This window comes from Pan paniscus, chromosome 3, assembly GCF_029289425.2.
Source record: "Pan paniscus chromosome 3, NHGRI_mPanPan1-v2.0_pri, whole genome shotgun sequence".
NCBI lineage: Eukaryota > Metazoa > Chordata > Mammalia > Primates > Hominidae > Pan > Pan paniscus.
The window spans coordinates 155,987,240-156,012,930 of record NC_073252.2 but is presented as its reverse complement, the minus strand read 5'-3'; the positions used below and the strand labels follow the sequence as shown (position 1 = coordinate 156,012,930).

Below are 25,691 nucleotides of genomic sequence, written 5' to 3'. Positions count from 1 at the left end.
TGATCATAGCTCACTGCAGCCTCAGTCTCCCAGCTCAAGGGATCATCTTGCCTCAGCCTCCTGAGTAGCTGGGACTATGGGTATGCGCCACCATGCCTGGCTAACTTTTTGATTTTCAATAGAGACGGAGTCTCACTATGTGGCCCAGGCTAGTCTTACCAAACTCTGGAGCTCAAGTGATGTTCTTGCCTTGTCCTCTCAAAGTGTTGGGATTACAGGCATGAGTCACCATGCCTGACCATAAAATGCCTATAGAACAATATCAATCAAAAAATTGTATTGAATAAATAAATAAATAAATGGACACACTTAGGCCATTTTTCGTGAATGCCATAGTAAATAGTTATTATTATCTATACACTCTTTCTCATCAATTACACTGAAAATTTTATTTTAAATCAGAATAAATGCTTCATTTAAATGGTATTTAGGAATGTATTGGATGGATATTTGTGAACAATATTAGAAAAGTTATGCCTGAAGCAAACTAAAATCACTTGCTCTATGATGCCAGAGCCAGAGCAAGGGAATACAGAACCCAGTTGTTAATTTTCTGTACACAGCATTCTTTTTGTTTCACCCAGTTAACAAATCTACATTCACAAAGGCGATGCCATTTTACTGGGTCTGTAAAATGTGAGAGAAGCACAAATAATCTTTTATTCTTGAAACGTGGGGGTATAAACTGCCTAGACAAAAATTCACCTCCATTAGGATGACAAAGAGAAGTATTCTAGAGAGTGTTTGAGTCTCCAAGATTTGGTCAAACTTCTCTCAAAAGATTATATAAAATAACAGGAGCACATTCAGGAGGTAGAAAACTTGCTTTTTGACCAAAGAGACACTGTATTGTGTCACTGTATTGTATTGCGTTAGGAACTGGGACTCTGCAGTCAGTTGCATTTCAGTCCCATTTCTGCTACTACTGATTTAACCTCAAGAAGTTGCTTGAACCTGTCTCTGCATTGGTGTCCTCATCTGTAAAATAGGAATAATAATGGTGCATATATAGAGAGCTATTGAGATGATTAAATATTTTTATATACATAAAGCATTTACAATGATGCCTAGTACATGGTAGGCACTCAATAAATATTACTTATGAATTAAGCAACTGATCATCCAGAAATAAGCGTAGAAATAAGTAAGAATTAAATAAACTAAATTATTTTATCATTATTTTTATTTATTAAATTATAAGTCATTCCCAAATAATTTCATTTGGACTTAGGTACTTATAGGACTTCGCCTATTAAGTTTTAATTATTTTTGACTAGTCTGTCTTGACAAACTGTAAATTTCTCAAGGGCAAGTCCCTGTCTTTTTCAACTTTGTAACAATTCTATCAGCAGCAGAGTGTCTGGAAATGTCACTTACACAGGGCATGGTTTATTGAAAAAAAAAAACTAGTTATATTGAAATAGTAAGTCTAAAGTATCAGATTAACAATGTTGAAAGTAAAATATATAAAGTGCTCTCACAATACCCGTATATTTAGTTTTGTTAAAGGAAGAGAATTAGAAGTTTAGAAAATAAAAGAATCAAACAGGTAAAAAATATTTAATATTTTCACTGTTTGATGGCTTCTTCATATACTTACATTTTCTAAGAATAACTGTTTATTTAATGATAAATTAATGGGTGTTAACATAGAGGAGGACCAACAAAGATATGTCTTGGGAGATATCTTTTTCTACCGTCAAAAAAAGGCTGCATGTATTTCTTTTCACTTGATTGTAGCAGACTTTTCTGAGCTCTTATCTGCTCCAGACACTGAGTAGGTTTAGTGCTGGTAATAAAAGATGAATGAGACCATTTCCCAGCCCTCAGGAGTTATACAATCTAGTAGAAGGGACAGATAATCACAGCAGAATATAGCAGGTGCCATAATTAAAAGTAATATTTTATAGAAAGAAATTTTGAGAGTGTAGACAGAAAATGTGACATGTAATCTAGAAATGAAAAAACCTGCAGAAATTAGGTGAGTACAAGAGACGGGAAGAGAGTCTATAAGAAAGAGGAATTTTAGCAAAGGGTTGAGGGTATGAAAAAGTTCATTGAGTGGGAGAAATGGTGCTTACAGAAATATCCTGCTCCCTAAAGGTGGTTTTCTTTCAGATGGCTGCAATAAACTTATATTCATAAATTCAATAGACAACAAGAATATGAGTTGGTATGCCTTGCCTCCTAGATTTGTCTCTTTTAACTTAACTCTGTCCTCCTAATTCTTACCTGACTTCTAAAGAATTATTTCCTGAATCTAATGAATTAGATTAAGAGGTGTTCATCTTTGTCCTGCTTTCTCCTATTTTTGATTCTGTGCATTATTTTTTTCCCACTTAATGGTGTGATAAAAGTAAGAATAAAAATTCCAACCAATCATTGTTGAAACAAGAGGGAACTTATTACTGTTCATGGAAAGATCTTTGTTTCTGAAGGAACATTCTATGTGCATAACAAAGAAAGATTCCAACTATGGCCCCCTTGATAGATGATGAGGATTTTTCTCCTGCTTGATGGTCAAGGGTCTTGCTGCCAGCTTTCAGAGGCGAGTGAGGAAACACACTCACAGTCAGGTGCTATGACAGCAAGAGACATAGTGCTCCAGGGTCCTGGACATTGGGATTTCAAATAGTTTGGGTTGGTTTTATTGCTTTGCTGAATCAGAATACTGCCAAACTAAATGACCTCTAGCCATGTATTTATTGGTAAGTTCAAGCAAACGAATGAAATAGTTTCACATTTGTTTTCAAGCAAACAGTGAGAGATGATGTAGTTGGATGTTGCCTTGGCTTCAAGTAACAAAGAAAGTCTGGGATTAGTTGTCAGTATTGGGTAGCATGCTGAACTGGTGGATCTAGGAAGCAAAAACTGTCAAGAATCAGAGGGTTTAGAGAGCAATATATTTCTGCTTTTTATTGTTTTTGAGGCATCTTCCCAATTTCTTTTTATGGAGGTAATTAGAGTGGTTCACTTGGTCACAAGGAATCACTTACTAAGGTAAAGGATATGGGAATGTATGATGCTAGGGATTAAAAATGACAAATTCCAAACTTCTGGGTATGGACATGCTAAGCACTGAACAGTATTGTGGTTATTATAGACTTTTAATAGTGTACAACTAAGTTTGTCAAAAATGAAATTCAAAAGTCTGACTTAGACACAGTTTCTACTATATGTATTTCCATAGTTTGTCACTAGAAGAAATTATTTCAGTATTGATGATGTTACTTAAGATAATTAATGACACTACTTAATAAAATAATGATGTTATCTTACTTAAGGAAGCTTCAGAAGACTTTCCAAATTATCTGGCAGCGTTACAATCTTATTCTTCTGAGTACTGCTTGCAATAAGTGAGCATATTGGCCAGAAAACTTGGTATTTATTGGGCACCTATGATGTGTTCATTGCTTTATATGTTTAGATGTATAGAGACAGGGAAAGTGATATAAAATAAGTACATATACAGATCTACTTATGATATCAAGGAACATTTTTTGCAGGGAAATAATGTAAACAAATGGTAAAACATGACAAAAAAGTAGAATTTTATCAAAGAAGGGTTTGGGCTATTTTAATATTAGTAACAAGGAAGTTTGACTTATAGTTTTATTTTATTCAATTATTTTATTATGCTAAGTTTAATTTATGACACTGTATTTTTAAACACATAATCACATTTCAGGAGACAGCACAAAGGATTTCTTTTAATGCATGTGTAGGTAAACAATAATTTACTTTAATAGCAAGTGGTCACTTCATCCTCTCAAACTTGATGTCTAGAAGTAAATTTGTTACCTCATCACCCAACAATTTGTCATCTTGACTGGCCTATATTTATTCATGACATTACTATTTTTAAAATATGCCAGGTTTGAGATTTTTGTGTCCTCTTTTAATCTTTCTCTGCTTAGTGTTTCATATTCAAGTAGCAGCGAACTTTGATGCTCCTCAAAATCATTCCTGTCACTTTTTCCTTTTCATTTCTATTAATGTTACCTCAGTCAGACTTTTTCCAATGTAGATCGGGATGCTGTAAGAGCCTCTTAACTAATCTCCTGGTCTTTAGTCTTCCCCAACTGCCAATTAATGTGCAAATCATTGCTTAATTTATCTTTCCTATTTCCCTTTTAATCATATTGCCACTTGCAAAATAAAATCTCTAAAGACTTCCATTTGATTGGAAAATAAAGTTTAAATTTTTAGAACATTAAAAAATTATTATGGAAAATTAAACATATGCAAAAGTAGACGGGATATTATAATAAACCCCTATGTGCCTGTCACTCAACTTCAACAATTATCAGCTCATGATCCAGCTTGTTAAATCTCTATCTCTGTCTACTTTCCACATCCACATTAATTTCAAGAAAATAATTGGCATTATATTATTTCATCTGTAAATATTTCAGTATGTATCACTAGAAGATAAAACACATAAGCACATTACTATTATCACACACAAAATAAAATTGAGCAGTGATTTAGTCAAATATCCAATCAGTGGCCACATTTTTGTTTCATAAGTGTCATTTATATATTTCAGTTTGTTTATTTGAATCAAGATTTAAATAATGCCCACACTTTGTGATTGGTTGGTGTGTCTTCTAATCAATGGATTTCATCTCTATATCTTCTCTCTTCCCTTTCAATAGCTTGTTGAAGAAACCAGATCGTTTGTTTTGTAGAGTTCACACTCTCGATTTTGCTGGTTATACTTTTGTGGTGCCTTTCTTTTGCCCTTCCTTTGTCTATGTTCCCTATAGATTGGTGTTGAATTGATGATCAAATTTAGATTTGATTTATTTTGTCAAGTCTTCTTTGTAGATAGTGGTGTGTTCTTTTATCAGAAGACATCATATCTGGTTAGTCCTTTTTCTGATAATAGCAGCTATTGATGTTCACATTGATCCACCAGTTCACTGGGAATTGAAAAATGGTGATATATTAATTATATCATTAATTCTTTATTTATTAGTTAGACTACTTCTTTAAAGAGAAATTTCACTTCATGTCCTGTTTGGTTATCCAGGGGTACAGTTTATATAGAAAAAAAATAGCATTGCTTTTAATAAATCCAATGACCTAATTTGCTGACTTTCCAATCTTGTCTGCCACTAGTTCCTCATAAGGTGTGTGTGTGTGTGCATGTGTGTGTGTTGTAGTTTGGTCTATCCACTGTTGATTAAATATGCCTCACACTCTTGTTCATGGTCACCACTGCCTTTAGTGGTAGAGATTATATAGGTCTTTCTTTGAATGTTCTACAGTGTGGAGCTGCTCATTATGGTATTTGGTGCTGTAAGAAACCACAACATCGGCCGGGCGCGGTGGCTCACGCTTGTAATCCCAGCACTTTGGGAGGCCGAGGCGGGCTGATCACGAGGTCAGGACATCGAAACCATCCTGGCTAACACAGTGAAACCCCGTCTCTAGTAAAAATACAGAAAAATTAGTCTGGCGTGGTGGCGGGCGCCTGCAGTCCCAGCTACTCGGGAAGCTGAGGCAGGAGAATGGCGTGAACCCGGGAGGCGGAGCTTGCAGTGAGCCAAGATCGCGCCACTGCACTCCAGCCTGTGCGACAGAGCGAGACTCCGTCTCAAAAAAAAAAAAAAAAAAAGGTAAATACAAAGGCACTGACCTATGAATCTCCCTTTTGGGCATTAACATCATTTTTCTAGTGGAGACTTGACTTTTAAGACCACATTCTCTAACTTCACATAATTTAAGCATTTTTTTCATGAAGGCAACTTTAAGAAAAAGAATAGCCTAGCCACCCTAACTCATGTTCATTATAGAGGCATAGCTTATGAGATACCTGTCCTCAATAACCAGAAGGTACTTCTGAATGTTTTCTGATACATTCTGGTTATTGAGGCCCAGTATCTCATAAGCTATGCCTCTGTAATGAACATGGGTCATTATAACATGTGCTGGTACACATCCTTTTCAGACTGATCTTTGTCTCAAAGCATATCTCTTCCATTAAGAAACATATAGATTCCTCACATGTCTGCTTCCAACTTGAAAGCCTCTAGAACTTAATACATTCTTTCCACCTACTATCTAGCACTCATGCTTAGAGATTGCTGGCGTTGTTTTTCTAAAGCCTCATCTGCATAACATGTAGACTAGAAAGTTGGTGAACATAAGTCTTTGCTCTTGAATCCGCCTGAATTAAAGAAGGAAATGTCTGATCAAATATGTTATATTTATAATTTCAAATTGCTAAGTGACAACCAGTTGAGCATTACTGGATTCATTCTAATTTTATTATTAATCAAAACTGCAGTATATATTTTTAAATTTTATGTTTCTTTTGCTTATTTCCACCCTTGTGGTGAATTTTTTAGACTATGTTGAAATTGATCAGTGCATAGTTAGTATGCTTCAGTTGTAAGTCTAGTTATAGACATAGCTGGGCTAGAAAGATGAGAGACTTGAGGAAGCCTGTGTGATTTCATAAATAATCATTTGAGATTCAAACATTTTTTAACGTATTGCTGGGACTAGCTTTTGGGATTGGCTTCTTCACTAAGCCTGTGCCATTGAACCATAGACAGTCTGAAACCAACCTTGATGGGTATGCTCGAGCAAAGCAAGAGGTCAAAGCACTGAGCCTCTGAGTAAGTCTGGTAGGGTGCAAATATAACAGTTTTGGAAAAATGAACGTGATAGTGTTTCCATAGGAACATCTGAGAGGGCAGGCAGATACTCATTGGGCTCAATGTATATGGTTTTTGTATGTATTTTTTAAAATTTATGACTCATTATTGGCTAATGAAGAAGTATATTCAGAGAGGGTTAAGGGTTAAGTGAGAGCTGGTTCAACCAGTGCAAAAGTAGGATACGTATTCTATTAGTTTCATGCTCTTCCCAACCATATTCATGATGTTTATGGACACATATCACTAAGAGACATATGGAGCTTCCAAGAATTATTACTGTTGTATGGTCAAATTGAATGGAACTGTTTGGGGCATGGTTTTTGTGTGCCTTTCTGCGAGTCCATAAGGGCAAAACTATTTTCACGGTAATACTGAGACCTTTGGTTTTTCACTTTTTTCAGTGTTGATATATGCAGTAGTGGTTAAATCTGTTGATGCTTTAGCATGAATAAAGGCAGGCACCAAACTATACCGGTGGTCATTGTACTCTTCACTGCCACTGCAGTCACAGGAAGAAAAATAGCACATGAAATAAATGCCAGATTCCCTTAAAATTTTTCTTGAAGCAATGAAAATCTATTAATTTTTAAAAATCTCTACCTGTAAGTCCCTGTCTTTTTAATATCCTGTGTGACAAAATGAGAATGTGTAAAGCACATCGACTGTATCCCGTAGTGCAATGGTTGTCTTGAGGAAACCACTTATGTAATTGTTTGAATTGTGAGCTGAACTAGCTGCTTTTTTCATTAAATGCCATTTTAACTTGAAAGAACAATTCCACTTCTCTCATTTGTTTGGAAAGTATAGCAAGTTCCTTTAAAATATCTTATTTATATTAACATATGATAGATTATTTTTATATGAATTTAATGCATACTTATTTTTTAAATTCTTGGCTTTAATTTTTCATTTAATATGGTAAATAACCACAAATGAATACTCTTAGGGGGTCCTCAGTAATATTTAAGAGTGTCAAAGAATTCTAAAATCAAAAGTTTGAAGACCACTGCTCTAGGTTATCTTTTCTGAAATAAACTCCCTTTTGTCTATATAAGATCTAGTAACTTCAAAGGTATTACATTTCTGTGATTCTAAGATTCTGTGATTTTAAGATTTTGAGATTGCCACAAAAGGATGGGTAGGGGAAAACAGACCTTTTAGTAGATAGCTATCTGCATTCTGTTTCAATGAGTGAGCTGAGTGGAGCTGGTATGCGTTCTTTGATTTCTTTCAACAAACATTTATAAAGTACCTGCACTGTATAAAGTATAATGCTGGTTGCTATAGAGAATACCCAGTGAATCATTCTTAGAGGCATTAAGTTGTAATCTTCATGAAAGCAAGAACTTTGTCTTTTCTAGCAGGGGAAGCATCGTGGTAGGCAGGCGGATGTTTTTGAAATCCACATGAGTCACTCGTTTTATCTCCTTAGGCAGGTTGCTATCCTCTCTGAACATTTTTCTTCAATTGTAATATGGGGAAAATATATACTATTCTGGATTATTTTGATGATTAGGAACTTTTAATGTAAAGTGCTATAGCAGAGTTCTGAAATATTTTAGCAAGGTTATTTAAAGGGCTTGATTTTGTAGCTGTTTTCTAACCCAAGGAATATAGAAACACAGAATGGAAAATTCTATATGTATATGTAAAAGTAATTTTTAAGAAAAGTTTAACTCATGAAAGCAAAATTTATTTTTAGTGGCCAGAAAATAATTAGGCTGTCAAAATTAATTTATTTTTTCAAAAGAGAACTGATTTTTGTAAAAAAGTGTAAGTTAAAATAGCTATTAGATTTGTTTGCTACATTAGGTTCTGTTAACCATAACCAAAACTGAGTTTTAATATAGTCATTTAGCTTATCTTTACTTATTTTTGTCATTTTCCTTTAAAAATCTATATTATAGAAAAAAATTGATAGAAATTCTATATTAATAATAAAAGTAATACACATCAAGTTAAGCAAAAGAAGGTTTTCAGTGATACTATTCCTTCAGATATAAATGAACATGTTTTACTTGTTTCTAATTTGATTTTATAGATTTAGTTCCAAATAGTAGTGCTTTACTTCACTGAAGAAGGCATTTAAAAGTTTTATTACAATAAGATTATTTCATTTCCATGTTAAATTTATTGCCTAATAGCAATTCATTCTATAAATCAGAATTTCATAAAATGCAAAAATTTTTTTTTAGTCTGAGTGTTCTTTTTAAATCTTTACAGGAAAATGGATGTGTCTTTGACAGAGACTATTTTCATGTATCTCTGCTTGTGCAAATTATAGAACATAAATTTTCTTTCTCCAAAAATAGATTGTTGCTTGCCTGGTGACTCCAGTCTTTCTGTGGCATAGTGATGTTTGGCTTCTGGTTCTTATTGAGAGGTGCAGTATATGGATTTTAAACATTGCAGCTATAGAAATCGATCCAAATGTATAATAACCTTAGAATATTTTTACTTATACGTAAAGAAATACTGTGTCATTACGTGTCATTTATTAATGTGGAAGAAACTAGAGATTCTTCCCTGGGTTGGTATACACTGACATTTATTTTTAAACATGGAATTCTAAAGTAGAGGTGGAATAGAGCAATGAATGCTCTTTACAGAGGCAGAGGCACAAGGGAGCCTATGCCGATTTTTAGATTTCTATATTGCAGACTATTTTTACATTTCTCTTCATTCATCAACTGCTCTTCAAGTCACATATGCATGCTCACTAATTTAACAGGCACCTGTTGTCATGGCAGCAGAGAACAAAAATGAAATTCATTATTTTATGCGGTGAGAGTTCGCAGGTGATACAGGTGCTGGCGGGGGTGGAGCGGGGGGGAATACTGTGGGCTTTTGCTTTGTATAGCTCCCCAAGCAAGAGGCTGTGTCTATATTAACAAGTGCCATGGGATTGTGGGATTGTGGGATTTGTCCGAGGTTGCATTCTCTACAATCTAGTGTCCCTTTATACATTCATTAGACTACGTGGGGCCAACTCTAGTTCTATTGATAATATGGGAACCATACAATGGTTTTCATCAGACAAATTCATGTAAAGGGATTTTCCAGTGTAAGTTATTAGCTGATAAACAAATAAGTCCATGTGTTTTTGCATCTGTCTGTCTGAAGGGATGCTGGTAATGATAATGATTCTCACTGTCTTTTTCCCTTTTTGAAATAATTAAAATAATTGTTGAAAATGGAACTTTTTTCTAAATGAGATATCCAATGAGGTAACTTGGATTGAAAGAAATCTTCCAGAAAACTGCTAATTATAGAAAAGCATTTCCTTTGGTTATTTCTGTCAACCTGCCTAGTATGTATTTATTGAATGCCTATTACATACATGGCATTATGGCGGACCCTCTGTGAGATATGAGAATTCGTTATCCATGGTTAGTTAATTTAAACCCACATAAAGAAACTAACCAAAAGCACATAACAAGCACAGGCCATTCCATTATTTGGCCTGTTCAATTTTTTTTGCACCTTATTCAGTGTATGCTGCATTTAAAAAAATCCGTTATCTTGATAAGCCACCATCATTTTGTTTATTTGACTCTTCCCAATACAAAACAGTGCTTTGGAGGAGCATTGTAAATAGCCAAATACAAAGTGGGTGCCAACTTTCAGCAGGGTTCATTCAATAACAAACATTTATTGAGTACCTACTATGTGCTAGGCATTGGGTGAAATACTATGGTGAATGTTATATTCCACCAATTACATGTCTTATTGCATATTTATACTTTCTCTCTGATATGCATTCTTCTTTCTAAAGATGCAGTTTTTAAATGCTAAAAACAAATCATTTGAAAAGAGATGGTGAGGATCTTAAGATGCTGACTTACCAAACCAGAAACACACACACCTACATACACACTTGTGATTATACCCTCACTTAGACCCTTAAAGAGGTGGAAAACAGAGGTGGAAAAACAGAAGTTTATCTAATTTAACTAACAGATTTGAATGAGAATAACATTTGGATGATGGGAATTTCCTACCTATGTTAGAAAGAACATCCTCATTTTACCCTGTTTTTTGCTGTCAAGCACATTCTGCCTGTGTTTCCTTTAGTTGTCATTCTTTTACTGTTTTCACCTGATGCTCTACCCCTTTGCCTTCAACCTTTCTTCCAGCTCTGCATGAGAAAATAAAAACGAAACTTGCAGACACATAAAAAATGTTTAGCTTTTTTTTTTATAGGCACAGTGCATTTTCTGGGGGTCCTGCTATGTTGCCCAGGCTCGATTTGAACTCCTGGGCTCAAGCAATTCTCCTGTCTCAGCCTCTTGAGTAGCTGGGACTGTAGGTGCACATAACTGCACCTAGCTAACAATACTCTTCTTCACCTTTCTATCTGACTACCTGCCCTAATGTTCCCCTTACTCTCAGTAATGTGGTCTCCTATTGCGCTACTCACAGTATGATCCAAGGACCCATGCCACTTTATACCAGTTCATGATGAGATAATGCAGTTACAAGTAAGCATTTAGAAACTTTGATAATAATTTGATAGAATAATTTTGTCTGCTGAATCTAACAAGATGTTTATCTGGTACTTTCCATTTCAAAAACTTTATTTCTCTGATGATTAATCATTTTTTTAAACAAAACAATAGTCTACATAGAGAAGCACTGGCCAAATACACTTATTGTATCTCTAAAGATGCCTTTGGATTTCTTACCTCCATGCCTTTGCCTGGTTTTTAGCTACCACTGCCTGGCTCTTAAAATGTAACTGTAATGCCATCTCCTTCATGAGTTTTTCTCTGAAATCCTATGGAAGTTCTTTGTATTTCTGATGAAACCTTTATAACTAATATTTTAAATTCAGTATCATTTAACGTTCTACACAAATGCGCCTCCTTTTTGCAGTATCGTTTTGGAGACTACCCCCGAGAGATACAATCAGGATGGATAAGAGCATGGACTTTAAAGCTGTAGATACCTGGACTGGAATCCTGAGTTGTGTCATTTAAGAGTTGAGAGGCCTTGGGGAGGTCAACTAGCCCTTTTTTGCCTCAGTTTCCTCATTTATCAAATGAGACTATTGGTATCACCTATGTCTTAAGGTTACTATGAGGATTAAATGAAATAATGCATGTGAAGCATTAAGTATACAGTTCCTGGCACATACTAAACACTCAATATAAAACTGCTATTAATATTTTTATTATTAATATTAGCAGCATTTTATATATATAAATAAAATAAAAATATAGTACTTTTTTTTTTTTTGAGACGGAGTCTCACCCTGTCGCCCACGCTGGAGTGCAATGGGGCGATCTCGGCTCACTGCAACCTCCACTTCCCGGGTTCAAGTGATTCTCCTGCCTCAGCCTCCTGAGTAGCTGGGATTACAGGCGTGTGCCACCACGCCCGGTATCTTTAGTAGAGATGGGGTTTCACCATGTTGGCCAGGCTGGTCTCAAACTCCTGACCTTGTGACCCACCCACCTCAGCTTTCCAAAGTGCTGGGATTACAGGCATGAGCCAGCATGCTTGGCCAAAATATAGTACTTTTTATTGCCTTCATCCAAGCATTGCCTGAAATTAGTGATTTAATCATACTGTTTTGAGGAAAAAGAAGATGTGAAGAAACTGACACAATTTCTTGATAGGCCCATTTTTGAAGACTTAGCTGGTGTGGGTAGTGTGCATAGGGATGGAACATCTTTAGGTTTCTGCAGATTTCTAATGGGTTTTGGTGAACTAGGACAGTGCTGCAGAGGCACCCTTGTGTAGGTGCTGCAAGCATAAGCTGAATCACTCATGAGATGCTTTTTTCCTACATGCAAAACTAACACTACCAAAGGAAAATGGAATTTAAAAAAACTTTAGAAGAAGGAAATATATCTAAAAATATCCCACCACCACCACCAAAAAATTTGGCTGGAACACCTGGGTTTTTCTGAGTACAATTTTAGTTAGGTAAACATTGAAAAGATGTATTTTCCTAAGAAAGGAAAGACTCATTTTAGGGAAAATGGTGATTGGCAGTATTTTAAGATGCAGAAGATTAGTTTTGGAAAAGATATTCCTGTTTTAAAGAATAAGATGTGAATTTGAACAAGCAGCAATAATGAGGACTAACATTCATTATTGCTTAGCTGACAGAATGTATCCCCAAATAGCCTTCTTGTAGGATAATTACCTACGCAGACACGTAGATGTACACTACAGTGCTTAATCATGCAGTAGTTAAGTGAATGTTTTAAGTGTGCACTAAACAAGTATATTAAAACCATATTATGGATTCATAGCTATGTAGGATATGCTTTATTAGGCTTTAAAAATTAGATAAGCTGTCTTAAAAGTAAGCATAAATATGCTCAATAGAAAACTAAATTAACTGCCTAACAAAATGGCACTGAATTTAAGGGAGTAGATTATGTTTTTGTGGTCAAGTTATTTTTGGTATATTGAATATGAATTCAAAAGGAAGCCTATAAACAAAATTCTGAGAAGAGCTAGAGAACATGAATTAAGAGGTACGTAAGCCCTTGCTAGACAAGGGCAATAATACAAAGACGTAATTTACTATAGTTGGAGCATAAGGAAAACAAAGTAAAACCTAGATTATTTGAGACCTTACAGCTGATTTTACATCTGCAGGTGTACACACAGTGTTTGTGCACGCGCGCACACACACACACACATATGCCCATCAAGTACATATATAGATCTGAAAAAAATTAGTGGCAACATTTTCTATAAGAGAAGTTGGGCTGAATGCACACACCTGTTTTCAGTAATAATGTCTCTTAGATCTGAATGGCACAACAGTCTGTCAGGGAGGTGGTGAAATCATCACAGACTGTTGAGTGATTCAAAATTAGATCAGACGAAGTACTTTAAAAGTACACTGTAGCAAACAATCTAATGTTGGTAAGGCAATAAAAAGATGACCTAAATCAATCTTTTCAACCTTTAACTTTTAATGCTTTTGTGTAGTTTAAAAATAGAAAAATATAATGTTTACAGAAGTACTGAAAGGGCCTTATCTCTAAAGAGCTTATTATTTAACATAAATATATGATATTCATGGTTTTGTTATAGAAACAGTACAAATGTAGTTATGTATCTTAGTCCTTTCCCCACTACTATGAAGTCCACAATGATGGAAGTACTAAGGGTTTGAAGAAGCATTTAAGAAATGTTTGGTAGCATTTTCTTTACGGGTTATATTCAAAACACATATGTCCAATATAATAGACTTTGATATTTAGTCAAAATTAAATAAGATTTAAGTTTTTTTATTTTTAATGTTAATGTAACTAGATAAAACAATGATGATAAAATGGTACACAGATTCTCTAAGAATCATTAGGTAATGTGTATTTAAAAAAAGGGGTGATTGAGTGGGAAGCAGCTTATAGAAAAGTTAGTTTTCATGTTCTTTCTGACCTTAACTTAAATAATTGGCAATCAGATGCAGTCTCTTTTATATCATTTGATTTCTCTTATACTCAAAGTCAGTGAAGGTACTGCATAAAATGACTGAAATTGAGAAGAAAGGGCTCAGTAAAGTTCTCTAAAAGTTTCTAATTTGTGCTTTTTTCATTTCATGTGCTATTCTAACCTACAGTGATTTGCTTGGGGCACTCTTGCTCACCTTTGGGAAACCTTCTTATTCTCATGTCAATCAAATGCACATTAACAAGCAGTGGTAACTTACTGTTCCCTGGAGTCAGTCTATGTGACTTTTTGGATAAACTATGGGTTAGACTTATGGTCCCATGGGTCAGTGGCTTGGAACCAATCTTGACAGAACCCTCCTTTTCTGTGACTGTTTCTAGGCCAGCAGTGTACCCTTTGACTGGTGCAAATGCTTGGTCGCTCGCTTGCCACACATGTGACCAGCTTTACATAAACTTCATAGAAAATTGGCTTATGCTAACTTCTCTTACAATCCTTGATCTCAAGCATGCTATTTGATACAAAGTCCATTTACATACAGAAAACAGAGAAGTAAGTCCTTTGTCCAGTTCTTGAAGCTTGTTCTGGTAGCAAAGGAAAACTAAATAACCATTTCAATTTTCCATTGGAAGTGGTAATGGTGGAGAGGTGCTGACCATGGGTAACATTTGCCTTGGTGCCTAGCTCACTGATAGGATGTAGAAGATGTTCAATAACTGTTTGTTGGATAAATGAATAAATGATCATTCCAAAGTAGGCTAAATTTTGGCACTGCTTTTCGGCATCCCTTTCTAAGCAGCTGGTCTCCTAGACAGCTCCATGGGAGCTGCAGAAACACAGGAGGATGAGAAAAAGATGGGAATTTAATACCAAAAGAATAAAAGTGGCAGTGTCTGTCTAGCCATCTTTTGACTAGTTAGCCTAAAACCATTCAATATGACGTACTGGGGAAAAAAATCGTGGAATTTTGGAGACAAACAAATCCATGTCTAAATCCTGACTTTGCTACTTACTTACTAATATTCTACCCAGGGCAGGTTACTTAATGTCTCTGAGGCTGAATTTTTCTTCTTTTAAAATGGATAAATTACTCTTTGTCTTAGAAGCTTGTTTTGAGATAAATAACTTTGGATGGTATGTAGGTGTGTTTCAACAAGAGTAACAGTAGTTTTCATTTTTTGAGTGTTTTATAGATGCTTGGGACAGGGACAGAGGGTGTACACATATTTTCATCAATCTTTCTACCAGGTGTTCGAGGTAAAGAGTATCATTCCTGTTACTCAGGCGTTTACATTGAGAGTCGGTGATGGAAAGGAATCTACACAAGGTTGCAGAGCTCAGAAGTGTGAAAGCAGAGATTTGACTTAAATTTATCTGATTCCTTTGCCCAGGCTTTATTTTACCTGATTCATAAATATTATTTCTTTCCTTACCCAAAGGAAATGGAATTAAACAGTTCTTCTTTTTCTAATTAATCTGGTTACCCTCTTCTATAGGGTGGTATCCTTAAGTCCCATAATAAACTTCAGTAGGCCCATTTTGTTCATATGTTTAGAATCTAGCTGTGGCCTCCATTTAGATAGTGCTTTTAGGTTTTATGATTGGGTCTCACATCTTTTCAATAGATTTCTTCTATGTGATTTCAAGTTAGCTTACTGTAATACTGAAGTCCAGATAGGCTAGGGGATGCAATAAACTTTTTGTGGCAATGAAGTAACTCCAATTTCCCATAAGCCACCTGAGGGAGAAAACAAGACAGAGCCTTCCAGACACATTGAAGTACAATGGTGTTTCTTCTGCTGTGCGTGGAGTCAGAGATTGTGCTGGCCATGTGTCTGTATGTGATGTCAGTGGGAACTTTGAATATTTAGGGTGGAGATGCCTAACTTGGATAATCTGACTTTGGATCTATTAGCAGAAGCTGGAAATGCTTCTAACTATGACTGAGTCAGAAGGATATGAACCTTGGACTTGTTCTGACAGTTGCCTTTAATTAAATGAGCCTGGCCCTCTTAGATTCTGGCAAGTCAGCTATTCAGAAAGCACTGGTCTTTGAAAATCTTGTAACTTTCCCAAGTTTTGTTTTCACTCAGCATCTTGGATTTTGTGTTTTCCATTTACAGATTTATAATCGCTTAGATACAAATTGCTGTGGATTCAGACCTCGCAAGGAAGATGCCTGTGTACAGAATGGATTGAGGCCAAAATGTGATGACCAAGGTTCTGCAGCTCTAGCACACATTATCCAGCGAAAGCATGACCCAAGGCATTTGGTTTTTATAGACAACAAGGGTTTCTTTGACAGGAGTGAAGATAACTTAAACTTCAAATTGTTAGAAGGCATCAAAGAGTAAGTTTTATAGTAACATCTGCAGGACACCACATTTATGTTAGATAAGTAGCAAGGTTCTGAGAAAACTCACATCTTACATCTGATCATTTTAACCCTTGAAAATAATTGTGAATGTGGAATCTGGGAATGGAGACCCAAGAAAGGAAACAAACCCAAGAAGAACAGAAACAGAGTGCAGCCATAGCGCCTCTGTCAACAATCAATACCGCCTACAAAGCGCATGCTACATTTCAGATTCATGATGTTGCTTGGTTCTCATTGTGAAAATCCGTGTGGGTTTTGTTGGAAGAATGCAGGGACCTCTGGCATAGGATCTGGCAGAGCAGGGATAAGCAGGTGGCAGAGGCTCCATTATTAGGCATAAGATAGGACATGGGAAGAACTAATAGATGTGCAAATATTGACATGGCAGAATGTCTAAATTCATAATGAACTCAAGTGACTTTTATGAATGCAGTGGAAAATGACAGCCAATCTGGTAAGTAAGGCATAGTCTCAAAGGAAAGCTGGCTGTAGAATTCAGCAGGAGGATTTTTCAGCATTTTGAAATCCTTCAAGGAGACAAAGATTGAGGGGAAAAGTATCTAACACCTGAAAGAGAGGGCTTATGGATGCTAGTTATGGAAGAATTACTTATTTACTTAGGGTTGACCAAGAATTCAGGGAAGATCTCAAAGATCTGGGGACATCCGACAAGACTCAGAAAGAATGCTGAGTGGAGAGGGAACCAAAGAAGGAGTTCTGCAATGCAGAAGTTAAAACACAGTGGTTGCTCATGGCACATTTGATCATACATCTATTGGAAATAAAGGAAATTAGACATTTAGTAATGGCAAGAACCCAGCTATAAAGTGTGAGCTGTTCAACCCCAGCAGTGGAAATTGTGGCTGGATTTCAAGCTCCACTGCCTAGTGGGCAGAGCCACTCTCCATACTTCCCATCTTAGTCAGAAATCAGATTGACTAAGAGACTGCGGTAGGGTGGAGACCTAAAAATAGAGGGTTCTTTGGTAAAATAGGTAACCAGCCGTGTGAAGCTAGGTGACTGCTGGAAATCTCATGAGCAAGTCTAAAATTGAGGTTAGAACCCAAGTCTTCCAAATCCAAGTCCAGTATTTTTTTTTCTGTAATAACTGTGGTGCTATTTCTATAGTAACTGTGGTGTGCTCTGTTACCATTACTCTTGTTAATAATATTCTGGAGCATATTTCAATCATTCTTCCTAAACACTATTACTTACATGGTGTGGATTTTATGTACTTTAGCATTAAGAGCAATACTGTTCCTGTGAGAGTTTTATGAGACACGATTTTATAAGTTTTTGCCGGGTCCTGCCCTGTTGACACTTGTTTCTCACATCTCTTTGTGGATTGAAGGCAGGTTATGTGGCAGGTTCTCTCTTTTAAGCTAAGGAAATTTTATGTATCGGAAAATTTACTTTCCTAAGACATCACTTACTAAGGTAATATCACAGGGTCTTCTTGAATCCCTAAATTCCCTCTTAGAATTAGGAGTGCCTGAAGAATACAGTCCATCCATTTCATACATTCATGTAAATGTGAATATCTTTATTTCTTCTTTCAAAGAAGATTTACATTTAAATGCATTATGAGGAGTAATGGGTTTGAAGTTAAATCTTCTTTGAAATATAATTCACACATTGAAAAGCAAAAATGAAGGCTTTTCTAACCCCCAATTTATGCATTGAATATTCCTACTATTATATCAATGTAGTGCAGAGACAGGTACTATTTTTGCTTTCCTTTATGAAAAGGATTAGCCACTAAGGAGGTCTAATCGTTTTAACGATTTCATCTCATACCTTCTGCCACAGCTAAATTAGTTGAAGGGCTATAGAATTGACAATTCATGGATTATTAACACTTCATAAAGCAAAAATGCTACTTAATACTAGAGCCCCTAAAGTTGAGGCCCTAAACTATACAGTAATGTCTTCAGGGAACTCAGAGCGTCTTATAAACATTCTTTCATTCCGCACTTCCTCACACGCATTAAGCATGTCCGGCGCCGTGGCCTTTGTTCTTTCTGCAGCATCAGAACTGCTGGAGCACCTGATCCTTGGCTTCCGGGCACCCTCTGTGCCATCTCCATTGTGCTCCATTGAAATTTGGAAGAGGTGCTTAGAAGGCCTGAAATTTCTGGCAAAGTGTACTCTTTAAGCAAGTATATATGTTCTTACTATAGTTTTTGAGGTATAACTGAGTTTATTAGAAATGTACTCTTAAAACAATATTTTTACTGTGCTTTTATCAGCATTTTAGTGAAAGTTGAGAAATGTCAAATTGGGGATTTAGCAAAATATTACTTATGTTTTTGATCTAGAAATTTTGCTAAGTCCTTCAGATAATGTATATGCTAGACTCCTGGCTTTCTAAACGAAGAAAAGCAAGCACAATGCATTCTTTTAAGGTAATTCAGCAAAGACCCCTCTAAATTGGTCTTAGGTTTTCCAGAGAGACTTTCATTGTGGAACTAAAACTTTTCTCTGAAACTTGAGTTTTGCTGAATTTATTTGAAAACATCTTAATACTCTAGTTAAATAAAATGATCCTAAATCCTCAGAGCTCCAGGAGTATAATATGACTCACAGACAATTCTTTCTTTAATTTGATGTTTTTGAATGAATCTTATCTCATTTTAGTACACACATTTTTTATTATTTCACATAAATTCAGTTGTGTAACTTCTATTCAGGCAGAATACTTTATTGAAGTTGTCATTATCAATTTGTCTCTCATATTTTCTTGCATAAAATCCCACCTTGACACATCTGAGGATACTGTTCTACTTGACAGATTAAAGGGGTTTCCACAGGTGAAATGAGCCTAAGACTAAGAAAAGTATTTCTGCCAGTCTAATAGAATCCTTTCCAATTCCATGCCTTTGTTTGAGTGTACGGAATGACCTTAAGTAAGAAGTCTGTCATGTTCTGAATGGTGTAGAATATTCAGTTCACTGGAAACACTTTCTTCTAGTATATTATTATTAAGAGAAGTGTCATCTTGGCAGTAACAAAAATGTTTTGGTTCTCAAAGATACCATTTGTTAGTGTGATTTATGACAGATTAATGAAAGGCAGGACAGTTGGGTAAGGAGTACTATTCCCAAGCAATTACTAAGATTGAAATATCATTTTATCTTTTCAGGTTTCCAGCTTCTGCAGTTTCTGTTTTGAAGAGCCAGCACTTACGGCAGAAACTTCTTCAGTCTCTGTTTCTTGATAAAGTGTATTGGGAAAGTCAAGGAGGTAGACAAGGAATTGAAAAGCTTATCGATGTAATAGAACGCAGAGCCAAAATTCTTATCACCTATATCAATGCACACGGGGTCAAAGTATTACCTATGAATGAATGACAAAAGAATCTTCTGGCTAGGGTGTTAGATATATTTATGCATTTTTGGTTTTGTTTTTAAATCAAGCACATCAACCTCAAGCCCGTTTAGCAATGAGGCAGTGTAGATGAATACGTAAAATAAATGACTTTAACCAAGTAGCTATAATGGGACTTAGCACTGTATGCATACTTAAAAAGGTTTTGAAAAACAAACTACTTGAGAAATATTTGTTTATATTTTTCTCTAACATCATGCTATGTGTCAGTCTGAACATCTGACAACAGAAATTTCAGTTATTATTCTAGGTAAGTTTTGAAAACATTTGTCATGCTGTTTAATAGAAAAGTGCAAACCAGAGATACTGACTCCATTAATAAACCATATTTTGTGCCATTTTGACTGTTCTGACCAAATACTAATAGGAACAATTCTTGACGTTTTTCTGTTGCTGATTGTTAACATAGAGCAGTCTCTACACTACCCTGAGGCAACTCTACATTGGAACACTGAGGCCCACAGCCTGCAAGAGCATCAGAGCTGACCATACATTTAAACAGAAATGCTGGCTTATTTGCAAAATCACCAGTATATTTTCTATTGTGTCTATAAAAAATCAGCCATTTAAGTACAAGAATCATATTTTCCATTCCTTTTTAGAAATTTATTTTGTTGTCCCTATGGAAATCATTCACATCTGACAATTTATATGTTAAAGAGTTTTACTCTCTCTATTTTGGTCCAATTTGTATCTAGTGGCTGAGAAATTAAATAATTCTAAAGTATGAAGTTACCTATCTGAAAATGTACTTACAGAGTATCATTTTAAAATGGATGTCTCTTTAAAAATTTTGTTACTTTTACCAACAATGTAATATAATTTATGTATATTTTATTAATAATAGTGAATTCCTTAAAATTTGTTCTATGTACTTATATTTAATTTGATTTAATGGTTACTGCCCAGATATTGAGAATTGGTTCAAATATTGAGTGTGTTTCAATATACTATCTGGCTTATTTCAACATGAGTAATATGAGCAAAATAAGTTAAAACCTGCGTCTGATCAATTTTCCTCATGACTAGAACTAAAACAGTAAATTTGGACAATATTAAGCCTCAAATAATCATCTCCAAACTCCTTCTAACACTTTTTAAATCAGATTGGAAGACATGGACAAATCAGGTTCATGTGTTGCATCTTTATGTCCTTTGCCAATATCCAAGATCATCACATATGGTAGATATTCACATGGAGTTTCAAATTCAGAATAGATTACCATTACCTTCCTGCCCTTACACATCCTACTCCTTATTTAAAAGTTCTATTTGTGACTTTTCATTTCCTGAAAATTTAAAAATACAAGTTGAGAATGTTTATAAAACATTCTCTCCTGTCTTTTCACGGTTACGTCTGTTATTGCTGAAATACACCACATTTTCTTTGTTCTGGTCAAGGTTAACTCAATATCTGTGTGAAAGAGAACTACTAACAACGTTACAATAGAGGCTAGATTTGAAAAAAAAATCTATAGATCTAATTGATACAATTGTAGAACAAAATGTCAAAATAATGTTTTAAGTATAAGAGAAGATGGACCAAGGAGAGAGAGATCATTTGAAAATCTAATTGTAGCTTTTCTAGGCTCACATTCATGTACTACTTTTAGTACCTTTATGGGCTGTGCTCGCCCCCTGGACAGTTGAGCTTTGGATTATCTTCCTCTTCAATTTTCCCTCTATTGACCTGAGTGTCTCCCTCTGCTTCTACAGATTTATAGTACTCCTTGGCTCTTTTGAGTCTCCACTTTTACTCACTGTCTCTGGGATTTTTAAGATCCTTTTCTTCTCTTGTAAATCATCCTCTTAATGAAAATTAGCCTAACAAAAGTTTGGAGACTGGAATCCTACTTTGAGCCACTGACTTGAAATAACTCTTTTGGCAAGTTGCCTGACATCCTGTCTTACCAAGGTGGCATATTTGCATTTTTACTGCTTAAAACATTTTTTTTTTTTTTTACCATCTTTATCCAAATTTATCATATTGATGGTAGGACTAACAGGCTTTTTAGAAGCTGGCTTTAACTTTGAGTCTCAAGCTACAATGCTGTTGGGCAGCCTGGTCTTCCCACGTGAGGGTTTAACTTTGTTTATTTGCCTCCAGTTATTCCAAAATGCTTATTAAAGGAAAGGCCCAGGAACATGTTTATTTTAGTCACCTTTGCTTTTTAACAATTTTGTTTTGTAATCAATGAGTAATTCATGATGAATTATTTTTGACTAATGGATAGCCGAAGGCCAGGCTTTTAATTCTAATAGGTAATGTTCTTCTTTTGTCTTATTGAAACAATGAGAATACTCTGTGCATTTCAAATGCACTCCGATTATGCTGTGGTTTTATTCACATAAGCACAATATGTGTTTTATTTATAACTTCATAACAAACTTATAATATAATAATTTACCTTAGCAGACATGCAAAAGCTTATTCTTGTGTGACTTACTTTCTTTAAGCTAATAATATAAAAATAAATATGTATCTTAAAAATCTATAATAAAACATTAGAAATTAAAGATATGTGCTTTTTGTTTTGCAGATGAGTTCATTTGCTTTTGTAGATGTGTTTTCAGAGCTAGGTACAGAGGAATGTTTGCTACCTTTAGCGGTGAAAAAAGAAAGAGAGTCAAGAATTTTGTTGGATTGTGTTTGTGTGTGCATATATTTGATATCATCATTATATTTGGAATCTTTAGACTTGTAATCATAGCCTGTTTATTCTACTGTGCCATTAAATATACTTTACCTTATACATAACGAATAAAATACCTAGATGTAGATTTATATACACACTGTCTTATGAAATTCTTATGTTTATGTCAGCACAGAACAAGCACACATTTAGAGCATTCATCTGAAAATTATATGGAAATTGAACATGGGTCAAATAAAGATGATAAAGACCTTTTTTAAAAAATTAAGTATCATAAACAATAATCAAGAACTTTCATGCATGAAAGATAACTAGAATTGACTTGTCAGATAAAGATGATAAAAATTGACACTTGGGACTACTAGAGGGGGACAAGTGTTGAAAAACTAACTCTTGGGTATTATGCTCAGCACCTAGGTGATAGGATCATTCATATCCCAAACCTCAGCATCACGCAGTATGCCCAGGCAACAACCCAGCACATTTACCCCCTGAATCTAAAATAAATGTTGAAAAGGAAGAAAAAAAGAAAGAATTGACTTGTCAGAAAAATTATATGAAACGTGGAAATAGCCAGAAGAGAGTTTTGTGTGTTTTTTCAGTGCAATGCTGGGATTAATTTTCTATTACATAGGCTACTTAACAATGCAGGAGGGGAGAGACTTGTAGACTTTTGTTCCATAGAGATGCAAATAATTTCCTTCTGGTGGAAGAGATAACCTTAATAATTGGGCATTAACCAGTTTTAAATCTAGTCCAACAATCTTATCCTAATATTGCCTATAAACATTTAGCTTTTGAAATACTCTTTTAAATGGTTTTTACCATCTCACCGGTTCCATCATTAATTGATTATTTGAATAAAATCTTTATATTCATTTAACATTTTCATACGAATCAGTTTTTTATCTTTTGAAAATTTTGCTTTAATAAACATTTGACCACAGAGCCATATAATTTTATTTCCTTGAGAGTCATGATTTTACATTTTGGAAAATTTTACTTTAATAAACTTTCAAAATACAACTTATACAATTTTTTTTTTTTTTTTTGAGACGAAGTCTTGCTCTGTCACCCAGGCTGGAGTGCATGGCAAGATCTCAGCTCATTGCAGCCTCTGCCTTCTGGGTTCAAGGGATTTTCCTGCCTCAGCCTCCTGAGTAGCTGGGATTATAGGCGCTTGCCACCATACCCTGCTAGTTTTTGTATTTTTAGCAGAGATGGGGTATCACTATGTTGGCCAGGCTGGTCTGGTACTCCTGACCTCAGGTGATCTGCCTGCCTTGGCCTCCCAAAGTGCTGGAATTACAGGCATGAGCCACAGCACTTGGCTAACACAATTTTATAATAAAATGGGACCATGAAGTCAGCATCTTGTCCAACAACTTCATCCTCCCGATGGAGAAACTGAGGCTTAGTGAGGCAAAGTGACTTGCCCCAGTCTATACAAACTGTTGACCTAGAATCTTCAATGTTGAAATTGACTTAGAAAGTCAGAAAGCCAAGATATTCTCAGAGATTTATTATCTACCAAGATAAAATAAGAAATCTCAACTTTATAAACCTTGAAGGTTTTACAGGCATATTCATATGTAGTAATAATTTTAGGGCACTGTTTTATGAACATTTGGAGAGCAGAATAAACAAGAAAGCTACTTATATTATGAAACTTTTGATGATTACATTGCACAGTTGATCGAGAATTTACTATGTGTTATGCTCTGTTAAACAATGCAGATACACGAATTAATAAGTAAATTTTTAACTTGTTAACCATCAATCAAGACATGTAATTGGGCTTTAAGTTATATCTTCAGTAGCAAAAACGTAGGAAAACAATTCTTTTGAGAAGTGTTCAGAAATGAACTCTTATTAGACTAGAGAGGGGATTTGGTACTCACAGTAAGAGTTTGCCTATCTGTAGTTTATTGTCAATGATTGCTGCTTGAAATGATAGTTCAGAGTCACGTTGTGGCTAAATGATCTAATCACCTCAATATGTTCTGCAGACATCATCATGTTCCAGTGTCGTGTTACAATAATAGATTAACACTGTTTTGCAACCTAATGAATATACTGATTTATCAGAAATGCATTAATTTATGTTCTGTGTTGTACCAGTGGTATTTAGCCTTTTATGAGATCTGGATCTCTTTGAGAAGCTGATTAAAAGTTCAGCTGTCCATACAGTTCTGTATATAGTTTCATGGGGCTCTCAGATCTGCAGATACCCATTTATGGAGCTCTTCCCTCCCAGGTCTATGGTCTCCCAGGTTAAGAAAGCTTGCTTTCCAGTGTATTTAAGAAGATGGGAAATTATATTATTTGCATTCAGAAGATCTTCACCTAATATATTTTAAAAGCCTTGTTTTTATGCAAAGGTGAAAACTTAGGTTTTGGTAAAGAATATTTAATGAGATACTTTATTCAACCAATGAAAGTTGAGAGACAGTTTACTTTACCAATTCTTAAACATTTTCAGCCCATACCATCAATTCCAAATTCACTACCATTTACTTAATCAACTACAGAAACAAACCTTCGAGTTTATTTTCACTTCAACCTTTAATTTATTAAAAATTACCAGTTACCTGTTTTATTTGCTGTGAAATACAAAAGATCTCAGATAGTCCCTTTTAAAATTGTGTTTTGCACAGAAACAAAAAGCCAAACACTGCATTTTCTCACTCATAAGTGGGAGTTGAACAATGAGAACACATGGACACAGGGAGGGGAACATCACACACCGGGGTCTGTTGGGGGGTGGTCTGTTGGGGGGTGGTCTGTTGGGGGGTGGTCTGGAGCTAGGGGAGGGATAGCATTAGGAGAAATACCTAATGTAGATGACGGGTTGATGGGTGCAGCAAACCACCATGGCACGTGTATACCTATGTAACAAACCTGCACGTTCTGCACATGTATGCCAGAACTTAAAGTATAATAAAAAAATTGTGTTTTGGAGTATGGGAGAAATACAGTCAATGTTGAATGATTTACTGCCAGTGGTTTTCTGGGCATCACCATAATGCTCCTGCTTTTTATTAAACAATTTCCTAAACAAATGAATGAGTTTTTCCTAAAGGAATTATTTCCTTGACATTTATGCAAAGAACTGTAACCATTTCTTACTGTTATTTTGGCCTGTTAGAGGAGTTTGAAGTGTCTATGCTCATGTCATCTTTT

The 25,691-nt window shown here is 35.3% G+C and overlaps 1 protein-coding gene across 5 annotated transcripts in view; it reads left to right on the top strand.

Moving 5' to 3' along the window:
• Positions 1-22,643, top strand: part of GASK1B (golgi associated kinase 1B) — a 58,151-nt gene extending 35,508 nt beyond the window's left edge. For all 5 annotated transcript variants that reach the window (XM_055111971.2, XM_055111970.2, XM_003822547.5 and 2 more), the window contains 2 exons: positions 16,214-16,440; positions 19,610-22,643. In XM_055111971.2, the coding sequence (XP_054967946.1) occupies positions 16,214-16,440; positions 19,610-19,817 (435 nt within the window). In that variant the 3' untranslated portion in view covers positions 19,818-22,643. The remainder of the gene's footprint in view (positions 1-16,213; positions 16,441-19,609) is intronic.
• The last annotated feature ends 3,048 nt before the right edge of the window (positions 22,644-25,691 follow it).